At 45.1% G+C, this 17,345-nt stretch overlaps 1 protein-coding gene across 3 annotated transcripts in view; it reads left to right on the forward strand.

Moving 5' to 3' along the window:
- LOC127586341 (spectrin beta chain, non-erythrocytic 1-like) overlaps positions 1–17,270 on the forward strand; it is a 146,234-nt gene extending 128,964 nt beyond the window's left edge. For 2 of the 3 annotated variants that reach the window (XM_052044205.1, XM_052044206.1), the window contains exons 33-36: positions 4,853–5,139; positions 11,361–11,534; positions 11,996–12,038; positions 16,269–17,270. In XM_052044205.1, coding sequence (XP_051900165.1) covers positions 4,853–5,139; positions 11,361–11,534; positions 11,996–12,038; positions 16,269–16,433 — 669 coding nt within the window. In that variant the 3' untranslated portion in view covers positions 16,434–17,270. Of the gene's footprint in view, positions 1–4,852; positions 5,140–11,360; positions 11,535–11,975; positions 12,039–16,268 lie in introns of all 3 variants that reach the window. The other variant, XM_052044207.1, reaches the window with a different exon arrangement.
- Positions 17,271–17,345: the final 75 nt, after the last annotated feature.

Below are 17,345 nucleotides of genomic sequence, written 5' to 3' on the forward strand. Positions count from 1 at the left end.
TGGGACCCTAGGATGTAATTCATCAGGTCCTGGAGACGTATCAACCTGCAGTTCCAACAGTTTGATCAGTGCCACCTCCCTGCTGATAGTAATTTTCCTAATTTCTCCCACCTAATTCCCAGTTTACAGCTGGGATGTTACTTGTTTTCTTTGTAGTGGAGACCGATTCGAAACACCTGCTAAATTTATAAAATAAGATGAAATATCTTTATTAGTCACATGTACATAGAAACACACAGTGAAATACTTTGTCTGACATCTTGCATACAAGATGTCAGACAAAGTATTTCACTGTGTAGTGTTCTGGGGGCAGCTCGCTAGCGTCACCACGCTTCAGGTGCCAACATAGCATGCCCACAACTTCCTAACCTGTACGTCTTTGGAATGTGGGAGGAAACCAGAGCACCCGGAGGAAACCCAAGCAGACATGGGGAGAATGTACAAACTCCTTACAGACAGTGTCCAGATTTGATCCCGGGTCTCTGGCGCTGTAAAGCGTTACACTAACTGCTACACTACCGTATATGCCATTTTTTCCATTATTAGTTCCCAGGCTCACCCTCATTCACCAACACTCATTTTATTAATGATAGAAGTTCTGTTCTTTCATTTTCAGTTAGCATTATCTTGTACTCTGTCTTCCCCTTATTAATTTTTTTAGTTATTCATTGCTGTTTTTATATTATGCCCAATGTTCTAAGTTTCCACCCATCTTTGCAAAATTAAGTGCTTTGCAGCTGTTCAAAACGTTGATTAGGCCAAAATTGGAGTATTGTGTACAGTTGCCACACTACAGGAAGGATGTGGCAGCATTAGAAAGAGTGCAGAAGAGATTCACTGGGATGTTGCCTGGGATGGAAGGCTGTAGTTATAAGGAGAGATTAGATAGGCTGGGTTTGTTGTCACTGGAGTGTAAGAGGCTGAGGGGTGACCTTGTAAATGCTTACAATTATCATGGGCATAACTAGGTCGACAGTCAGAATCTTTTTCCCAAGACAGGGAAGTCTAAAACTAGAGGGCATAGGTTTAAGGTGAGAGGGGAGAAGTTTAAAGGGCATCTGAGGGACAAGTTTTTCACACAGAGGGTGGTGAGTATATGGAACAAGCTACCAGAGGAAGTGGTAGAGACGTGTACAATTACAACATTTAAAAGGCATTTCGACAGGTACTTGGATAGGAAGGGAGTAGAGGGATATGGGCCTAATGTAGGCAAATTCGAATAGCATAGATAGGCAGGATGGTCAGCATGGACGATGTGGGATGAAGAGCCCATGTCTGTGCTGTACAGCTCTATGATTCCATTGCTTTCTCTTTAAGTTTAATGCTATCTTTAATTATTTGTGTCAAGCACGGATGGCAGGTTCTTCCTTTGGAATTTTTCTTTCTTGTTGGAAAGTATCTACTCTCTGCATTCCAAAAGACTTCCTTAACTGTCATCCACTGCATCTCGACAGGCACGGTAGTGTAGCAGTTAGCATAACGCTATTACAGCACCAGTGACCCAGGTTCAATTCCACCACTGTATGTACGGAGTTTGTACATTCTCCTCGTGTGTCTGCATGGGTTTCCTCCGGGTGCTCCGGCTTCATCCCACATTCCAAAAGACGTGCAGGTTAGGAGCTGTGGGCATGTTATGTTGGCGCCGGAAGAGTGGCGTCACTTCCACATTCTCAGTAACGCAAAATGCCACATTTTACTGTGTGTTTCGATGTACATGGGACTAATAAATAACTTAACCTAAATTGCCAACTCACTTTAGTTTGCTCTGCTTTTGTGCCCCCATAATTGCCCTTATTTAAATTCAAAATTGGACCCATTCTCATCTCCCTCAAACGTTCAATCAAATTATGATCACTGCTACCCAGGGGCACCTTCATGGAGGTCATTAATGAATCCCATCTGGATGCCAGGTTACACGTCTAGTGTAGTGTGCTCTCTGGTGGGCTCCAGAACATGCTGTTGCAAGAAACTATCCCCAAAAGACTTCAGGCTAATCAGCATTCCTTGTTCCCTCCTCGGAAAATTCAGTCATTAGTCGGACGTAACCTTAACAAATCCATTCTGACAGTAATTGATTAATCTGTGCCTCCCTAAATGCTGAGTTGTGCAATTTTTCAGAATTTTCCAATGGTTAGCCCAGTGTCATTGTTAAGCAGACTATCGTCACTTGGTCTGTCAATTTCTCCTGCTTTTAAACAACAGTGCTGCATCAGCCATCACTTTGGTGGACAACAAGGTCAACGATAGTCAGAGCCTGACCAATCTCCTTCTCTGCTTGAGACACAAGAGACTGCAGATGCTGGAATCTGAAGCAACAAACAATCTGCTGGACAAACTCAGCAGGTTGAGCAGCATCTGTGGGAGGCAGGGCTTCAACCCGAAACATCAACAATTCATTCCCCCTCAGCTGCTGCTCGACCCGCTGAGTTCCTCCAGCAGATTGTTCGTTGCTGCTTCTTCTAAAAACCTGTTTTTTTTTCCCAGCCTAGCAATTTATCTGTTTTTGTACATGCTAGACCAATTATTCTGTTCTCTCTCTTGCGCTCTCTCTCACTCTCTCTCTCTCGCTCTCTCCCTCACACACACACGCTCTCTCTTGCTCTCTCTCTCCCACTCTCTCTCCCCTCACTCTCTCTCTCACACACTCTCCCTCTCTCTCTCATACACTTTCCCTCTCTCTCTCACTCTCCCTCCCTCCCTCTCTCCCTCTCTCTCTCTCCCTCTCTCCCTCTCCCTCTCTCTCTCTCCCTCTCTCTCTCTCCCTCTCTCTCTCGCTCTCTGTTCATAACTATTCCAATGTTTCACATTCTTCTTCCACAATGTCACGTCTATAATGTCCTCTTCGTCAATGTAAACGCTTGGGAGGTGCTCATTTACAACTTTATACATCTATTCTACCTCCACACACACATCATTTTGGTCTCTAGCAGGACTGATTCTTTCCTTTGATGTATTTATAAGAACTGGTGTTCTACCATGTTACTTGTCAATATTTTATGCACCTGCATTGCCTTGCTAATTTACTTTTTAATCTCACCTGTGCATACTGTAAGCTCTGTTGTTGAGTCTGAGATTTTAGTTTCCTACCTTCTACCCTATCTGTGCCCTTCATAATCTTACACACCTCTGTTAGATCCCTGCTCCATCTCTGCTCCAAGGGGGAAAAAAACAGCCTATCCAGTCGCTCCTTGTAAGCGAGACACTCCATCCCAGGCAACTTCGTGGTGAATCTCCTCTCCTCCTTCCGACAGTGTGGTGATCAGAATTGTAGGCAGTTCTCCAGCTGTGACCTAACAAGTGTTATATAAAGTTGTCCCGTAGCTTCCCTGCTGTCACGTTCTATGCCCTAACCAATGAAGGCAAGTGTCCCATATGCTGTCTTCACCACCTTATCTGCCTGTGCTGCCACCTTCAGGGATCCTTGAACTTGTCCCTCTGTTCCTCAATACACCCCAGGGTCTGAGTGTATAGTGTGTGTGCCCCACCACTACTAGTCCTCCGAAAATGCTAAAAGGATTAAATTCAATGCACTGTTGCTCTGCCTGGGTTACCAACTAATCAATATCGTCCTGTATTCTGACTACCCTCCTCGCTATCAACAACGTCAGCAATTTTCCTGTCATCTGCAAACTTCAAAAAACTTTTAAAAACTTTATTTATACAGCACAGTAACAGACCCTTCTGGTCCAAATATCCCACACCGCCCAATTACACCCATGTTAACCTACTAACCCGTACGTCTTTGGGATGTGGGAGGAAACCAGAGCACCTGGAGGAAACCCACGCAGTCACGGGGAGAGCATACAAGCTCCTTACAGGCAGCAGAGGGAATTGAACCCTGATTGCTGGCGCTGTAATAGCATTACACTAACCGCTACACTACCGTGCCGCCCTAATTCTGGCGCATTTGGGAAGCCATCCTGCACTGGTTCCGAAACAAAAGGTTGCTTAAGTCAAAATAAAAGTAGTTTTTTTCAGAATAAATGGGAGGCTTTGGCGAGATTTGGGTTCTATTCTGTTCAAACACTGTTGAAGCAAGAATACAACCCAGATTCTTATTAATCATATCTCCTACATTCAGATCCGGACTGTTAATGTACATCACAAACAGTAAAGATCCCACTCTAGATCCCTGTGGTACAGCACTAGTCACACACTTCCAATCACAAGAGCAACCTCTGCAATCATCCTCTGCCTCCTATCACCAAGCCAATTTTGGATCCAGTTTGCCAGCTTGCCCTGGATCCCATGAGCTCTAACCTTTTGGACCAGTCTCCCATGTGGGACCTTGTCAGAAGTCTTATTCAAGTCCATGTAGACTACGTCAATTCCATTTTGTTACCTCTTTGAAAAATTGAATCAAGACGTTGGATGTTGGTGAGGCTGCATTTGGAATATTGTGTTCAGTTTTGGTCACCATGCTCTTGGAAAGATAGAACATAGAACACTACAACACAGTACAAGCCCTTCGGCCAACAATGTTGTGCCAACATTTTATCCTGCTCTAAGATCTATCTAACCCTTCCCTCCCACATAGCTCCCTATTTTTCTATCATTCATGTGTCTATCGAAGAGTTTCTTAAATGTCACTAATGTATCTGCCCCCATAACCTCTGCCGGCAGTGCCCCCCCACACACCCACCACTCTCTGTGTTTAAAAAAAACTTACCCCTGACATCCCCCTTATACCTTCCTCCAATCACCTTAAAATTATGTCCCCTCATGTTAGCCATTGTCGCCCTGGGAAAAAGTCTCTGACTGTCCAAAGAAAGGTACCACATTTACTAACCTATAAAGTCGCCTTGATGCTCTTGACACGTTGTAACCAGTTAAAGTCCAATTTTCCCCACAGGAACGAGACTCCTCGCTTTCCGTTGGGCTGCCAAATGGGATTGAGAAGCTCCCAGAGAGAATCCCACGACCGGACAGACCACGGGCCAGAGACAGACCCAAGCCCAGGAGGAGACCACGACCAAAAGATCCAAATCAGCCTGGTACAGAAACTCGTCGATCCAGGTCTGCCCCCTCTCCACAGAACAGTGCCGCGGCCCCAGTGCTGGTGACACATACGGCAGAGCAGGAGGGGATCCTAGCACGCAAACACGAGTTCGAAGCTCCAAACAAAAAGTCATCCAGCAGGTATTCGCAATCTTACACAGTACAAGCTTCTGATCCTAACAGCGTTTCAATGCTGGACCCTTGGTTCCTACCCATTTTGCACATTCTCAACCTTGTATCTTGTCAGTGACCTGGTTGCGTTGTGTGCTTTTTATTTGTTCATTTTTTTTGAAGTCAAAGTTGAGTGTATTTCATCTGCACAAGTACGTGTATGCACAGGTGCAATGAGAAACTTACTTGCAGGCACATTGCATCAGATGCACAAAATTCACAAGAAAATCGTAAACTAACAACATAAAATTATACAAGAAGAACATGAATGGAACAAAAAAGAAGAAAACAAAGTCTATTGTAGTGCAACTAGTTATAATGTTGCTATACTGAGGCAGTGATTAGGGTTGTACAGGTTGGTTCAAGAACCGAATGGTTGAAGGGAAGTAGCTGTTCCTGAACCTGGTGGTGTGGGATTTCAGGGTTCTGTACCCCCTGCCCGATGGTAGCTGCGAGAAGATGGCATGGCCTGGCTGGTGGGAGTCGCTGATGATGGATGTTGCCGCCTTGAGACAGCACCTCCTGTGGATACTACCAATGGTGGGGAGGGATGTGTCCGTGATGTATTGGGCTGAGTCCATGACTCTCTGCAGCTGCTTACGTTCCTGCGCATTCAAATTGCCGTTCAGGCCATGATGCAACCAGTCAGGATACTTTCAACATTATATCTGTAGAAGTTTATTAGAGTGTTCGGTGACTTGCCGAACCTCCCGAACCTTCTAAGAAAATAAAGACGCTGGCAAGATCAGCAATTATTGTCCTGCCCTAATTGCCCTTTGGAAGGTGTTGGCGAACCATCCTGGTGGAGCTATCCCACAGTGCTGTTCTGGAGGGATTTAGACCCAGTGGCTGTGAAGGATCAGTAATATATTTCTTTTGGTCATTTCTCTCTCTGTTTGTAACACAGTTTGAGAAATTTCCCAGTCAGGATGCTGTGCAGTGTAGCAGGGAAACCAGCAGGGGGTGGTGTTTACCTGTGCCTGCTCCCCATGTCCTCCTCAATGGGAGAGGTTGTGGTTTTGGCAGATGCTGAGGGAGTAGCCTGGGGAAGGAACGTTTTGTAGATGCTACACACTGTAGTCACAGTGCACAGGTGTGTAGGGGGTGGATGAGGTGCCAATCAAACAGGCTGCTTTGTCCTGAACGTTGCTGGAGCTGCTCTCATCCAGGGAGTATTTCATCATCATCCTGAATTTTGCCTTTGTAATTGGTGGGAAAGTTCTGAGACATCAGGAAGTGAGAAACACATTGCAGGATACCCAGACTCTGACCTGCTGTAGTGGCCATGTGGTTGGTCCAACTGAGTTTTCAACTGGTCCAACAGGGTCAGTAGTGACCCCAACCCCCAGAACGTGTTGAATTGAATTGGTTTATTATTGTCACATGCACCGAGATACAGGGGAAAAACTTGTCCTGCATACTGTTCATACAGATCAATTCATCACATCAGTACATCGAGGTAATACAGGAGAAAAGCAATTACAGAATGCAGAATAAAGTGTTACAGTTACAGAGAAAATCCAGTGCAGGCAGACAATAAGGTGCAAGGTCACGAGGTAGATTGTGAGGTCAAGAGACAATACCAGTCCAAAATCGAGTCCCAGACCAGCCGTCAGTGGCCGTCAGGGCTTTCATGCTATAACGCGCAGCATCGTCGACAGCAGTGCATCCCTTTCCGATGAGCTTAACGCATTCTATGCACGTTTTGAACAGAAGGGGATTGGTCTGTCACCCCGACGGCCTCCAATGCACCTGAACCCGTGGTCACTGTTGCAGACGTAAGATCAGTCTTCCGGAGAGTGAACCAGTGGAAAACATTTGGCCTGGATGGTATCCCTGGCTGTGTCCTTAGATCCTGTGCAGATCAGCTGGTGGGGGTATTTGCAGACAGTTTTAACCTCTCCCTGCTTCAATCTGAGGTTCGCACCTGTTTTAAGAAGACCACTATCATCCCGGTGTCTAAGAAAAACAAGGTAACGTGCCTTAATGACTACCACCCAGCAGCTCTGACATCCACCATCATGCAGTGCTTCGAGAGGCTGGTCATGGCATGCATCAACTCCAGCCTCCCAGAAAACCTTGACCCAATGAAATTAGCCTCTGCCGAAACAGGTATACAGCAGACTCCATCTCCCTGGCCCTACACTCATTTCTGGAACACCTGGACAGTAAAGACACTTATATTAGACTATTGTTTATTGATGACAGCTCTGCCTTCAATACTATAATTCCAAGCAAACTTATCACCAAATTCCAAGACCTGGACTCAACATCTCCCTTTGACTTTCTGACCAACAGACTGCAATCAGTGAGGATAGGCAGCAACACCTCCGGCACGATTATTCTCAACACTGGTGCCCCACAAGGCTTCGTCCTCAGCCCTCTACTCTACTTCCTATACACTCATGACTGCATGGCCAGATTCTGCTCTAACTCCATCTACAAGTTTGCAGATGATACCACTGTAGTGGGCTGTATCTCAAATAATGATGAATCGGAGTACAGGAAGGAGATAGAGAGTTTAGTAACATGGTGTCATGACAACAACCTTTCCCTCAATGTCAGCAAAAGAAAAGAGCTGGTCATTGACTTCAGGAAGCAGGGTGGTGCACATGCACCTGTCCACATCAACGGTACTGAGGTTGAGAGGGTTGAGAACTTCATGTTCCCAGGAGTGAACATCACCAATAGCCTGTCCTGATCCAGTCATGACCAAGAAAGCTCACCAGTGCCTCTACTTCCTCGGAGAAATTTTGCATGTCCACTTTGACACTCACCAACTTTTATCGATACACTTTAGAAAGCATCCTATCTGGATGCACCATGGCTTGTTATGGCAACTGCTCTGCCCAGGACCTCAAGAAACTGCAGAGAGTTGTGGTCACAGCTCAGCACATCACAGAAACCAGCCTCCCCTCCATGGTCTCTACTTCTCGCTGCCTCAGTAAAGCAGCCAACATCATCAAAGACTCCATCCACTCTGGACATTCTCTCTTCTCCCCCCTCCCAAAGGGCAGAAGACACAAAAGTCTGAAAGCACGTACCACCAGGCTCAAGGACAGCTTCTATCCCGCTGTTATAAGATATTGAACGGTTCCCTAGTACGATAAGATGGACTCTTGACTTCACAATCCACCTCGTTATAGCCTTGCACCTTATTGTCTGCCTGCACTGCACTTTTTCTGTATCTGTGACACTTTATTCTGCATTTTGTATTGTTTTACATTGTACTACCTCAATGCACTGTGCATTAAATTAACCTGTATGAACAGTATGAAAGACAAGTTTTTCACTGTACCTCGGTCCAAGTGAAAATGATAAACTCATTCCATCTTATCCTACTAGGGAACCATTTAATAGTCTTATAACAGTGGGATATAAGCTGTCCTTGAGCTTGATGGTATGTGCTTTCAGGCTTTTATATCTTCTGCCTGATGGGAGAGGGAAGAAGAGAGAATGTCCGAGGTGGTTGGGGTCTTTGATTATGCTAGCTGCTTTACCGAGGCAGTGAGAAATGTAGACAGTGATGTGCTGAGCTGTGTCCACACCTCTGTGCAGCTTCTAGCGGTCACGGGCAGAGCAGTTGCCATAGCAAGCCGGTGGAGGGACTCAGCCGTGGTAATGCCATTGAATGTCAGGGGGAGGCAGTCAGACTCTTGCTTGTTGGAGATGCTCATTGCCTGGCCCTTCTGTGTTGTGAATGTTACTTGCTGCTTATCAGCCCATGGCTGAATGTTGTCCAGGTCTTCCTGCAGGAAGGCTGCATCTGCTGAAGAGTTGAACATTGTGCAGTCACCCCAGGCATATCCATCCCTGTTCTCCTGCACTGTTACAGTGAGTTCCAATTCAAACCTGAGGAACAATGCCTCATCTTCCTTCTGGGCAAGTTGTAGCTTCCTGACTCGATATTGAATTGTCGGACTTGAAGTAACTTGCTCTTTCTTTTCTGACCGTATCAGAACCTCCATTTCTGCCAGTTATCTATCATTTTGGTTCAGTTTCTCATTCCATTAATAGCCTGACCTGCCAGGCATGTCCCACACCCCAGCTGTTAGCAACTGATAACAGACACTGCCTCCAACTGCCAGAAGAACTCTAAGAAGCCGCAGAGGGTAGTGGACTCAGCCCAATACATCACGGGCACATCCCTACCCACCATTGGTAGTATTGACAGGAGGCGCTGCCTCAAGAAGGCAACGTCCAATATCAAAGATTCCCACCATCTAGGCCATGCCATCTTCTCGCTGCTGTCATCGGGCAGGAGGTACAGAAGCCTGAAGTCCCTCACCACCAGGATCAAGAACAGCAACTTCCCTTCAACCATTCGCTTCTTGAACCAACCAGCACAACCCTCATCACTTCAGTTTAGCAACACTATGACCACTTTAACCACTTAGCACAAATTTTTTTTTGTATGGTCTTGTAAGAATTGTGGATAATTTCTGATTAATTTATATTTTTCTTGTGTATGTTGTGCATCTGATGCTCTGTGCCTGTGATGCTGCTGCAAGTAAGATTTTCATTGCACCTGTGCACACATGTACTTATGCGTATGACAATAAACTCAACTGCAACGTTGGCATTAACCCAATTGATCACACCCTATCAGAGATATTCCCTTTGTCCCATCCATCCCACAGCCCACCTTATCTGCAACTTAACTATATTTTTTCTCTTTTTCCCAATTCAAAGGATCTTCAGCCTGAAAAGTTAACTGTTTCCCTCTCCACAGATGCTGCCTGACCTGTTGAGTGCTTCCAGCATTTTCTGTGTTTTGTTTCAGTTTTCCAGCATCTGCAGCTTTTTGACTGAGTCGACTGGTCCTGCATTCTGTGGAGCTGAGAAGAATGGGAGGAGTTTGCATTGCGTTGCAGCCTGCAAAATGCTCGCAGGCTTGACGTGCTGGATGCAGGAAGGTTGTTTCCTCTGGCTGAAGATTCTCAGAATAAGTGTTTCGGACTCAAATGAGGAGAGTTTTTTTTCATTCAGAGGATGGTGAATCTTTGGAATTCTCTACCCTGGTGTGCTGTGGAGACTCACTCATGGATTCATTAAAATGGAAATTAAGGGATTGAAGGATATGGGAATAGGGCAGTAAAAGTGGGATTGAACTGGAAGATCAGGCATGATCTTAATGAATGGCAGAGCAGGATTGACCTGGTCCTACTCCTGTTAGCACAGATCCCTGGGATGTCCCACTGTGTACGTCACCCAGCACAGATCCCTGGGATGTCCCACTGTGTACGTCACCCAGCACAGATCCCTGGGACATTCACTGTGTACATCACCCAGCACAGATCCCTGGGATGTCCCACTGGGTACATCATCCACCACAGATCCCTGGGACATCCCACTGTGTACAGTCCCAGCACCCATGCTTGGGTAACCCCATTGTTTACAACACTAACCCTTGGGTCTTTCCACTGTTTAAATCTCTCACCATTGATTGCTGAGGCACATCACACTTACATCTCTTAGCAGTAACTCCTGGGTCACCTCACTGTTTTCATCTTGCCATTTGGTTCATCTGACTGGAATAAATAGCTTCTCTTGTTTCTGTTCAGAGTTTGAGAATATAATGAATTATTCAGTGGTACAACAGCACGATGCTAAAATTTGCTATTAATTTCTCTTATAGCGTGTGCTTTTGAATTTTGTGTGTATTTTTATGAATGCACATTTCTATCATATATTGGTGTATGTTTAGGTAATATATATTTGTGAATTTTTTGTATCTTTATCTGTTGCTCAAGTGTTTATAAATTTGCATATCACAGAAAGAGTGCAAGAGTTAAACAGCCCAGAAATGGGCCCCTGGGCCGACCACGTCCATGCACGTGTTTATGTATCTCAGTGTGTTCTCTGTGTGCACTCTGCTTGTGGACATTTTAACAAACAACTGAACAAGTGTTTTATAGATTGATTTCTCTGCATTACACCCTGACTGTTTTGTAACAAACAATCTGCTGGAAGAACTCAGTGGGTCGAGCTGCATCTGTGTGAGGAGAGGAATTGTCGACAATTCCTTTCCTTCCACAGATGCTGCTCGACCCCCTGAGTTCTTCCAGCAGATTGTTTGTTGCTCCTGATTCCAGCAGCTGCAGTCTCTTGTGTCTCCATCTGACTGTGTTGTATCTCAGCGCTGTTTTCTCCAGGCCGTTTATATAACCCTTCCTATTGTTACTGTTCAGGTCCTGGGTTAACGTCTACTGCGTCATCAGTAAAGGAGATCTGGGGTTTTATAAAGATGCCAAGAGCCATAAAGCAGGAGTAACCTATAACGGGGAACCCCTCACCACACTTAGCGAGGCCACTTGTGAAATCGCCAGCAACTACAAAAAAAAGAAATTTGTATTTAAAATCCGGTGAGTGCAAGAGAAAGATAGAACTAACTTTGTTGTCATTCAGAATAAAGGTGTGTGTTCATGACAGGTTTAGAAGCCTGTAGTTCTGTCGTTTATGGTAAAATAATTGTCTCTAAGTGCAATTCAGCACCTCTTGATTTCTCCAGAACTGCAAATAAATTCCATCTTCAGTCTCCATCGTTACCATTGCTCACTGATATATCTGTTGAAACATCTGAAACTTAAGAATCTAGATACTGATGCACTGATGACATAAGTTTGCAGATGCTGTAAAAGCCGAACGTCTTCATGATAACATTTCTTCTGTTATGAGGATAAATGTTTCCAGTTATTCTCTAGTAAGTGAGAGTTGATTTGTACAGACAATAGAACAGCACTGAAGGTTTTAAGAAACATGTTTTATTCCATATTTTATGTGATCCATTTCTTCTTCCACTTAAGACTCTTTTCCATTGTGACAGGACAAGTGACGGAAATGAGTACCTGTTCCAGGCAAAGGATGAGGTGAGCTTCCCACTGTTAATGTTGGGACTGAGGTCGTGGTTACAATTTATTCGGGGGGTGGGGTGGTGGGGTCCCAGGGACAATTGCTGGGGTCTGCACAGTGTGGGGCATCCCAGGGCTCAGTGCTGGGAGATGCACAGAGATGGGTGAGTTTATTGGACGTGGAGTCCACAAAGTGAATCGGAGTCAACGAAAGTGGGACCTGGCTCCTGTGGGGATGGTGAAGCCTGGAACAGGAACAGAGGAACGGGCAGGTGACCCTGCTCCACCAGTCAGTCTGATGATGCTGATCATCCCGATTCAACGTAGAAAGTACAGCACGGGAACCGACCCTTCAGCCTTGTGCTGAACCAGTTAAACTAGTAATTAAACTTCTAACTAAACTAATCCTTTCTGCCTACACTTAATCCATATCCCTCCATCCTCTGCACATTCATGAGCTTATTTAAGAGCCTTTTAAACACCTCTGTCGTATTTGCCTCCTGAAGTGCATTCCAGGCACCCACCACTCTCCGTGTTTGAAAAAATACTTGCCCAAATCCTTTGAAATGCATGCCCTCTAGTATTAGACATTTCAAACCTGGGAAAAAGACACCAGTTGTCTATTCTATCTCTGCCTCTTGTAATTTTATAAACTTCTATCAGATCTCCTCCCAGCCTCTGCTGTTCCAGAGAAAGCAACCCAAGTTTGTCCAACTTTTGTGTCACATGCCCTCTAATCCAGGCAGCATCGTGGTAGACCTCTTTTGCACCCTCTCCAAAATATCCACGTCCTTCCTATATAAAAGGCGACCAGAATTGAATGCAATACTCCAGAGGCAGCCACACCAGAGTTTTATAAAGCTGTGGCATAACAAATTTGGTGGCCTGTTTCTCTGTCGCTCCATTTCCCTTGATCTCTTTAGTAATTAGTGCTACATCTAATTCAATTAGCACCTCATATTCCGCCTGAGTAGTCTACAACACAAAGACGTGAACGTTGAATTCTCCAGTTTCGGGTAACCTGCTCCCCCCATCCCTTTCTCCCCTGATCTACCCAGGCCATCTTACACACACCCTTCTTTCCAACCCACCCCTCCCCCACCCCACCCCATCTGCCAATCAACCACTTGGATACACCTATCACTTGAGATCCTGCCCCACCCCTCCGCCTCACCTCTTTATCCCGGCTATCTCCCCTCTTTTCAGTCCTAATGAAGGGTCTCGACCCGAAACGTTGACTGTCCATTTCCCTCCACAGATGCTGCCTGACCTGCTGAGTTTCTCCAGCAGCTCATTTTTTGCTCTAGTTTCCAGCATCTGCAGTCTCTTGTGTCTCCAGTACCACATCTAACTCCTGCTTGAATATCAAGTTCAGTCGAGTTTATTGCCATGTGCACAAGTACGGTGAGGTACAGGTACAATGAAAAACGTGCTTACAGCAGCATCACAGGCTTGTAGAGTCAGACAGCGCATGGAACAGAAATTGTACAAGACAGTGAAGAAAAAAAAAGACAGTGCAAAGCAAGACATTAGTGCAGAAACACCACAATCAGAGACAAGTCCATGGTGGTGCAAGAGGTGGTCCACAGTGTTCCGTTGCTGAGGTAGGGTTAGGGTTCTGCAGGTTGATTCAAGAACCCAATGGTTGCAGGAAAGTAGCTGTTCCTGAACCTGGTGGTGTGATTTAATATATTTACTCATTTAACCTCAGCTGCCTTCTTATAATTCCACAGGTTCACCACCTCTGGGCAAAGGGATTTCTGCTTAGCTCAGTACGAAGTGGCCTGTCCCTTATCCTTAGGCAGTGACCTCCAGTTCTGGACTTCCTCACTGTTGGGAAGATCCTTCCCACATCTAATCTGTCCAGTCCTGTCAGGATTTTATAAGTTTCAATGAGATTCGCTCTCAATGTTCTAAACTTTAGTGAATATACGCCCAACTTTCTCAATCTCTCTTCATACATCAGTCCTGGAATCAACCTGGTGAACCTTCGCTGCATTCCCTCCATAGCAAGTGCGTCCTGCCTCAGATAAGGAGACCAAAACTTCACACAGTACTCAAGGTGTGGTCTCACCACAGCCCTGTATAACTCAGCAAGGCATCCCTGCTCCTGTGCTCAAATCCTTTTTGAAGGCCAATGCACCATTTGCCTTCTTAACTGCCTGTTGCATCTTTCAGTGACTGGTGACCTTTTTGCCACCAAAGTGGGTAACCTCACATTTACCCACATTACACTGCATCAGTCATGCATTTCCCCACCCTCTCAACCTGTGTAAATCACACTGGAGTTTCTCTGCACCATCTTCACAGCTCAAACTCCCACCCAGTTTTGTGTCATGTGCAAATGTGGAGATATTGCATTTAAACTTTCATTTAAATCATGAAGATATATTGTGAACAGTTGTGGTCCCAGCACTGAATCCTGTGATCACCCACTTGTCACTGCTTGCCACTTGGAAAAAGACCTGTTTATTCTTCCTTTAGTTCCCTCTAAATCTCCTACCCCTTGCCTTCAACCGATGCCCTTTGGTTACAGACACGTCTGCTGAGGGAAGTCACAGAGCTGCACAGCATGGAAACAGGCCCTTCAGCCCAACTTGTCCATGCTGACCATGTTGCTCATCCTATTTGCCTACATTTGGCCCATATCCTTCTAAACCTTTTCTATCCATGTACCTGTCCAATTGTCTTTTAAATATCGTAATTGTACCCACCCCTACCACTTCCTCTGGCAGCTTGTTCCATATGGATCACCCTCTGTGTGAAACAGTTGCCCCCTCGGGTGCCTTTTAAATCTTTCCCCTTTCACTTTAAACCTGTGCACTCTAGTTTTGGATGAGAAGGTGGCATCCATCAGTAAGGACTCTAACCACCTGGGACATGCCTTCTTCATGCTACTACCATTGGGGAGGAGGTACAGAAACCTGAAGACACTCGCTCAACGTTTCAGGAACAGCTTCTTCCCCTCCACGATCAGATTTCTGAACACTACCTCATTATTCCTCTTTTGCACTATTTATTTATTTTTGTAAATTATAGTAATTTTTATGTCTTGCACTGTACTGCTACTGCAAAACAAAAAATTTCACTATGTATGTTAGTGATAATAATTCTGATATTGGACTCCCTCACCTTGGGGCAAAGACTCCCCTACCCTGGGGCAGACCTTCTCACTGGGTAATTGATTACACCCACTCTCCCTCTCTTTGATCAAGGTCCACTAACGACAATTCTCTGTTGGGTACAGGCCTTACAGACACTGAAGCTCACAGGGCCACAGTCTCCGAGATGATGATTCTTAGTGTGTTCACAGTTAGACAGATACTGGCTTACAGGTCCCACGGGCACCTGCTCTCACTGGGATACGCCAGGGTCCCTCTCTCCTCAGTAACTCCGAGGGTCTTACCATTCCTTATGCATACCCAAGCCTTATTAGTCCTCCCGAAATACATCACCTTGCATTTTTCAGGATTAAATTCCATCTGCCTTTTCTGTGGAGACACGAGCCAGACCGCAGATGCTGGGGCTAAACACAAACTGCTGGAGGAATCAGTGGGTCAGGCAGCATCTGTGGAGGCAAAGGGATGGTCGACGTCTCGGGTCGAGATCAGGATTGATGCAGGATCTCATCCTGAAACGTCGACTGTCCCTTTGCCTCCACAGTTGCTGCCTGACCCACTGAGTTCCTTCAGCAGTTTGCTTTTTGCTGCCATTTCTCTGCTTATTTTTACCTACTGTGTGAAATAAATATCATCAGTAGTGCAGCAGCACTGCGAATGGAGCCAATCTCATGTTCAAGGGCTTGTCCAAGGGCTTTGGTGTCAACTGGTAAAAAGAATCGTCTCCTGGGTTCTCTAGAAGGACATTGAGTGAATCCCCTTTGTCTCAAACAAGTCTGACTGCAGCTACAATTCCCCAGTGAAATCTGGGTATGGGGCAGGGAGAAGGTCCCCCACTCTCCTCCACTAACATCCCATCGAATAAGTTACTGACCTTCACTGCTAAATGTATGTTCCCTGTGAAAAGAGAAAGGGGCAGAACGGGAAGGAAACACTGGTGGAAAATGAGGAGATAAAACTGGAGTGTTGGCCATTACCCATTGATTATTCTGGACCCATCGGGCAATTCCTGAGCAGTTACGCAGCAGACGGCTCATTTATTAATTGCATAAGAAGCCAGTTATTATCTGATGGCTCTAAGAACAGTATTTCAATGATTGCAAACCTCCAAATTGTGATCTATTTGCAGGAAGAGATGAACGATTGGATCAAGGCTGTTTCCACAGCCATCACAGAACATGCAGAAATCGCTCAGCAAAGCGGCCAGATCCCTCCTACTACCTCCTCCACCGATGAAGGAAATCCCAAACGGGAGAGCGATCGAAGATTCAGCCTCTTTGGAAAGAAGAAATGAAGATAAGAGATTATTTTTGACTTACAAACTGGAGCCATGGTATTGGATGTTTGGATTCGCACTTGGTGATGTACAAATTATTTCATCTTGAACCTGAGCAACTAATGTTTTTAATTTTATAATTTACACGGATGTTGAACAATTGCAGTTGCTTCTTTTGAATGGACTTGTGAAGACTTTCTATCTAAATACAGTTCAGTTACGTTCTTTTCATGAATCCATTCGGCTGCTGGCTGGAATCATGAGCTAGAGGTGAAGGACCCAGGCTTGGCTAGTCTTTCCGATCCAATACATTGGCAGTTTGTTGGGACTTGTGTTGCCTTGTGTTCTCCAGTTCCACACACTTGTGGACTTGACTCAAAATGTTCAGCTTGAGTATGAATAATGACAATGAATATGAGAAATATCCCCACCCATCAACATATTTTATTAAAAAAAATGACTATCACATCATTCAGTTTTAATCTTCTTTACAAATATGAACCTCCTGAGAAGATACAATGCTTGTTTTATTTATCAGCAGAAACATATTTAATACGTACTGCTATTAACTGGAATCCTTGCATAACATTGAAATGTAAAGCAATTAATTTTAAATGTGATTCCTGGCATCGTAGCAACTGTTCTCCACAGGGGAATCTGATTCTTTTATAATTTCTGAATCGCTAACTTTGGAAGATGAAGGATTAACGTCACGTTGAGGGGCTTGAGCTGAAGAGACCGACTCGATACTGGGTCAAACTGTATGGTTTGGGCATTTGTGCTGTCCGTCTATCCGTTCCTCAGAACTGCTGTCAAAAAGAAAGAAAAATATATTAAATAAATATTTAGCTAAGATTACAGTGACATGCATTCGATCACATTAAAATACAACACAAATTGGCCCAATCAGCCAATGCCTGTGATGATTAC

This window comes from Pristis pectinata, chromosome 35, assembly GCF_009764475.1.
Source record: "Pristis pectinata isolate sPriPec2 chromosome 35, sPriPec2.1.pri, whole genome shotgun sequence".
NCBI lineage: Eukaryota > Metazoa > Chordata > Chondrichthyes > Rhinopristiformes > Pristidae > Pristis > Pristis pectinata.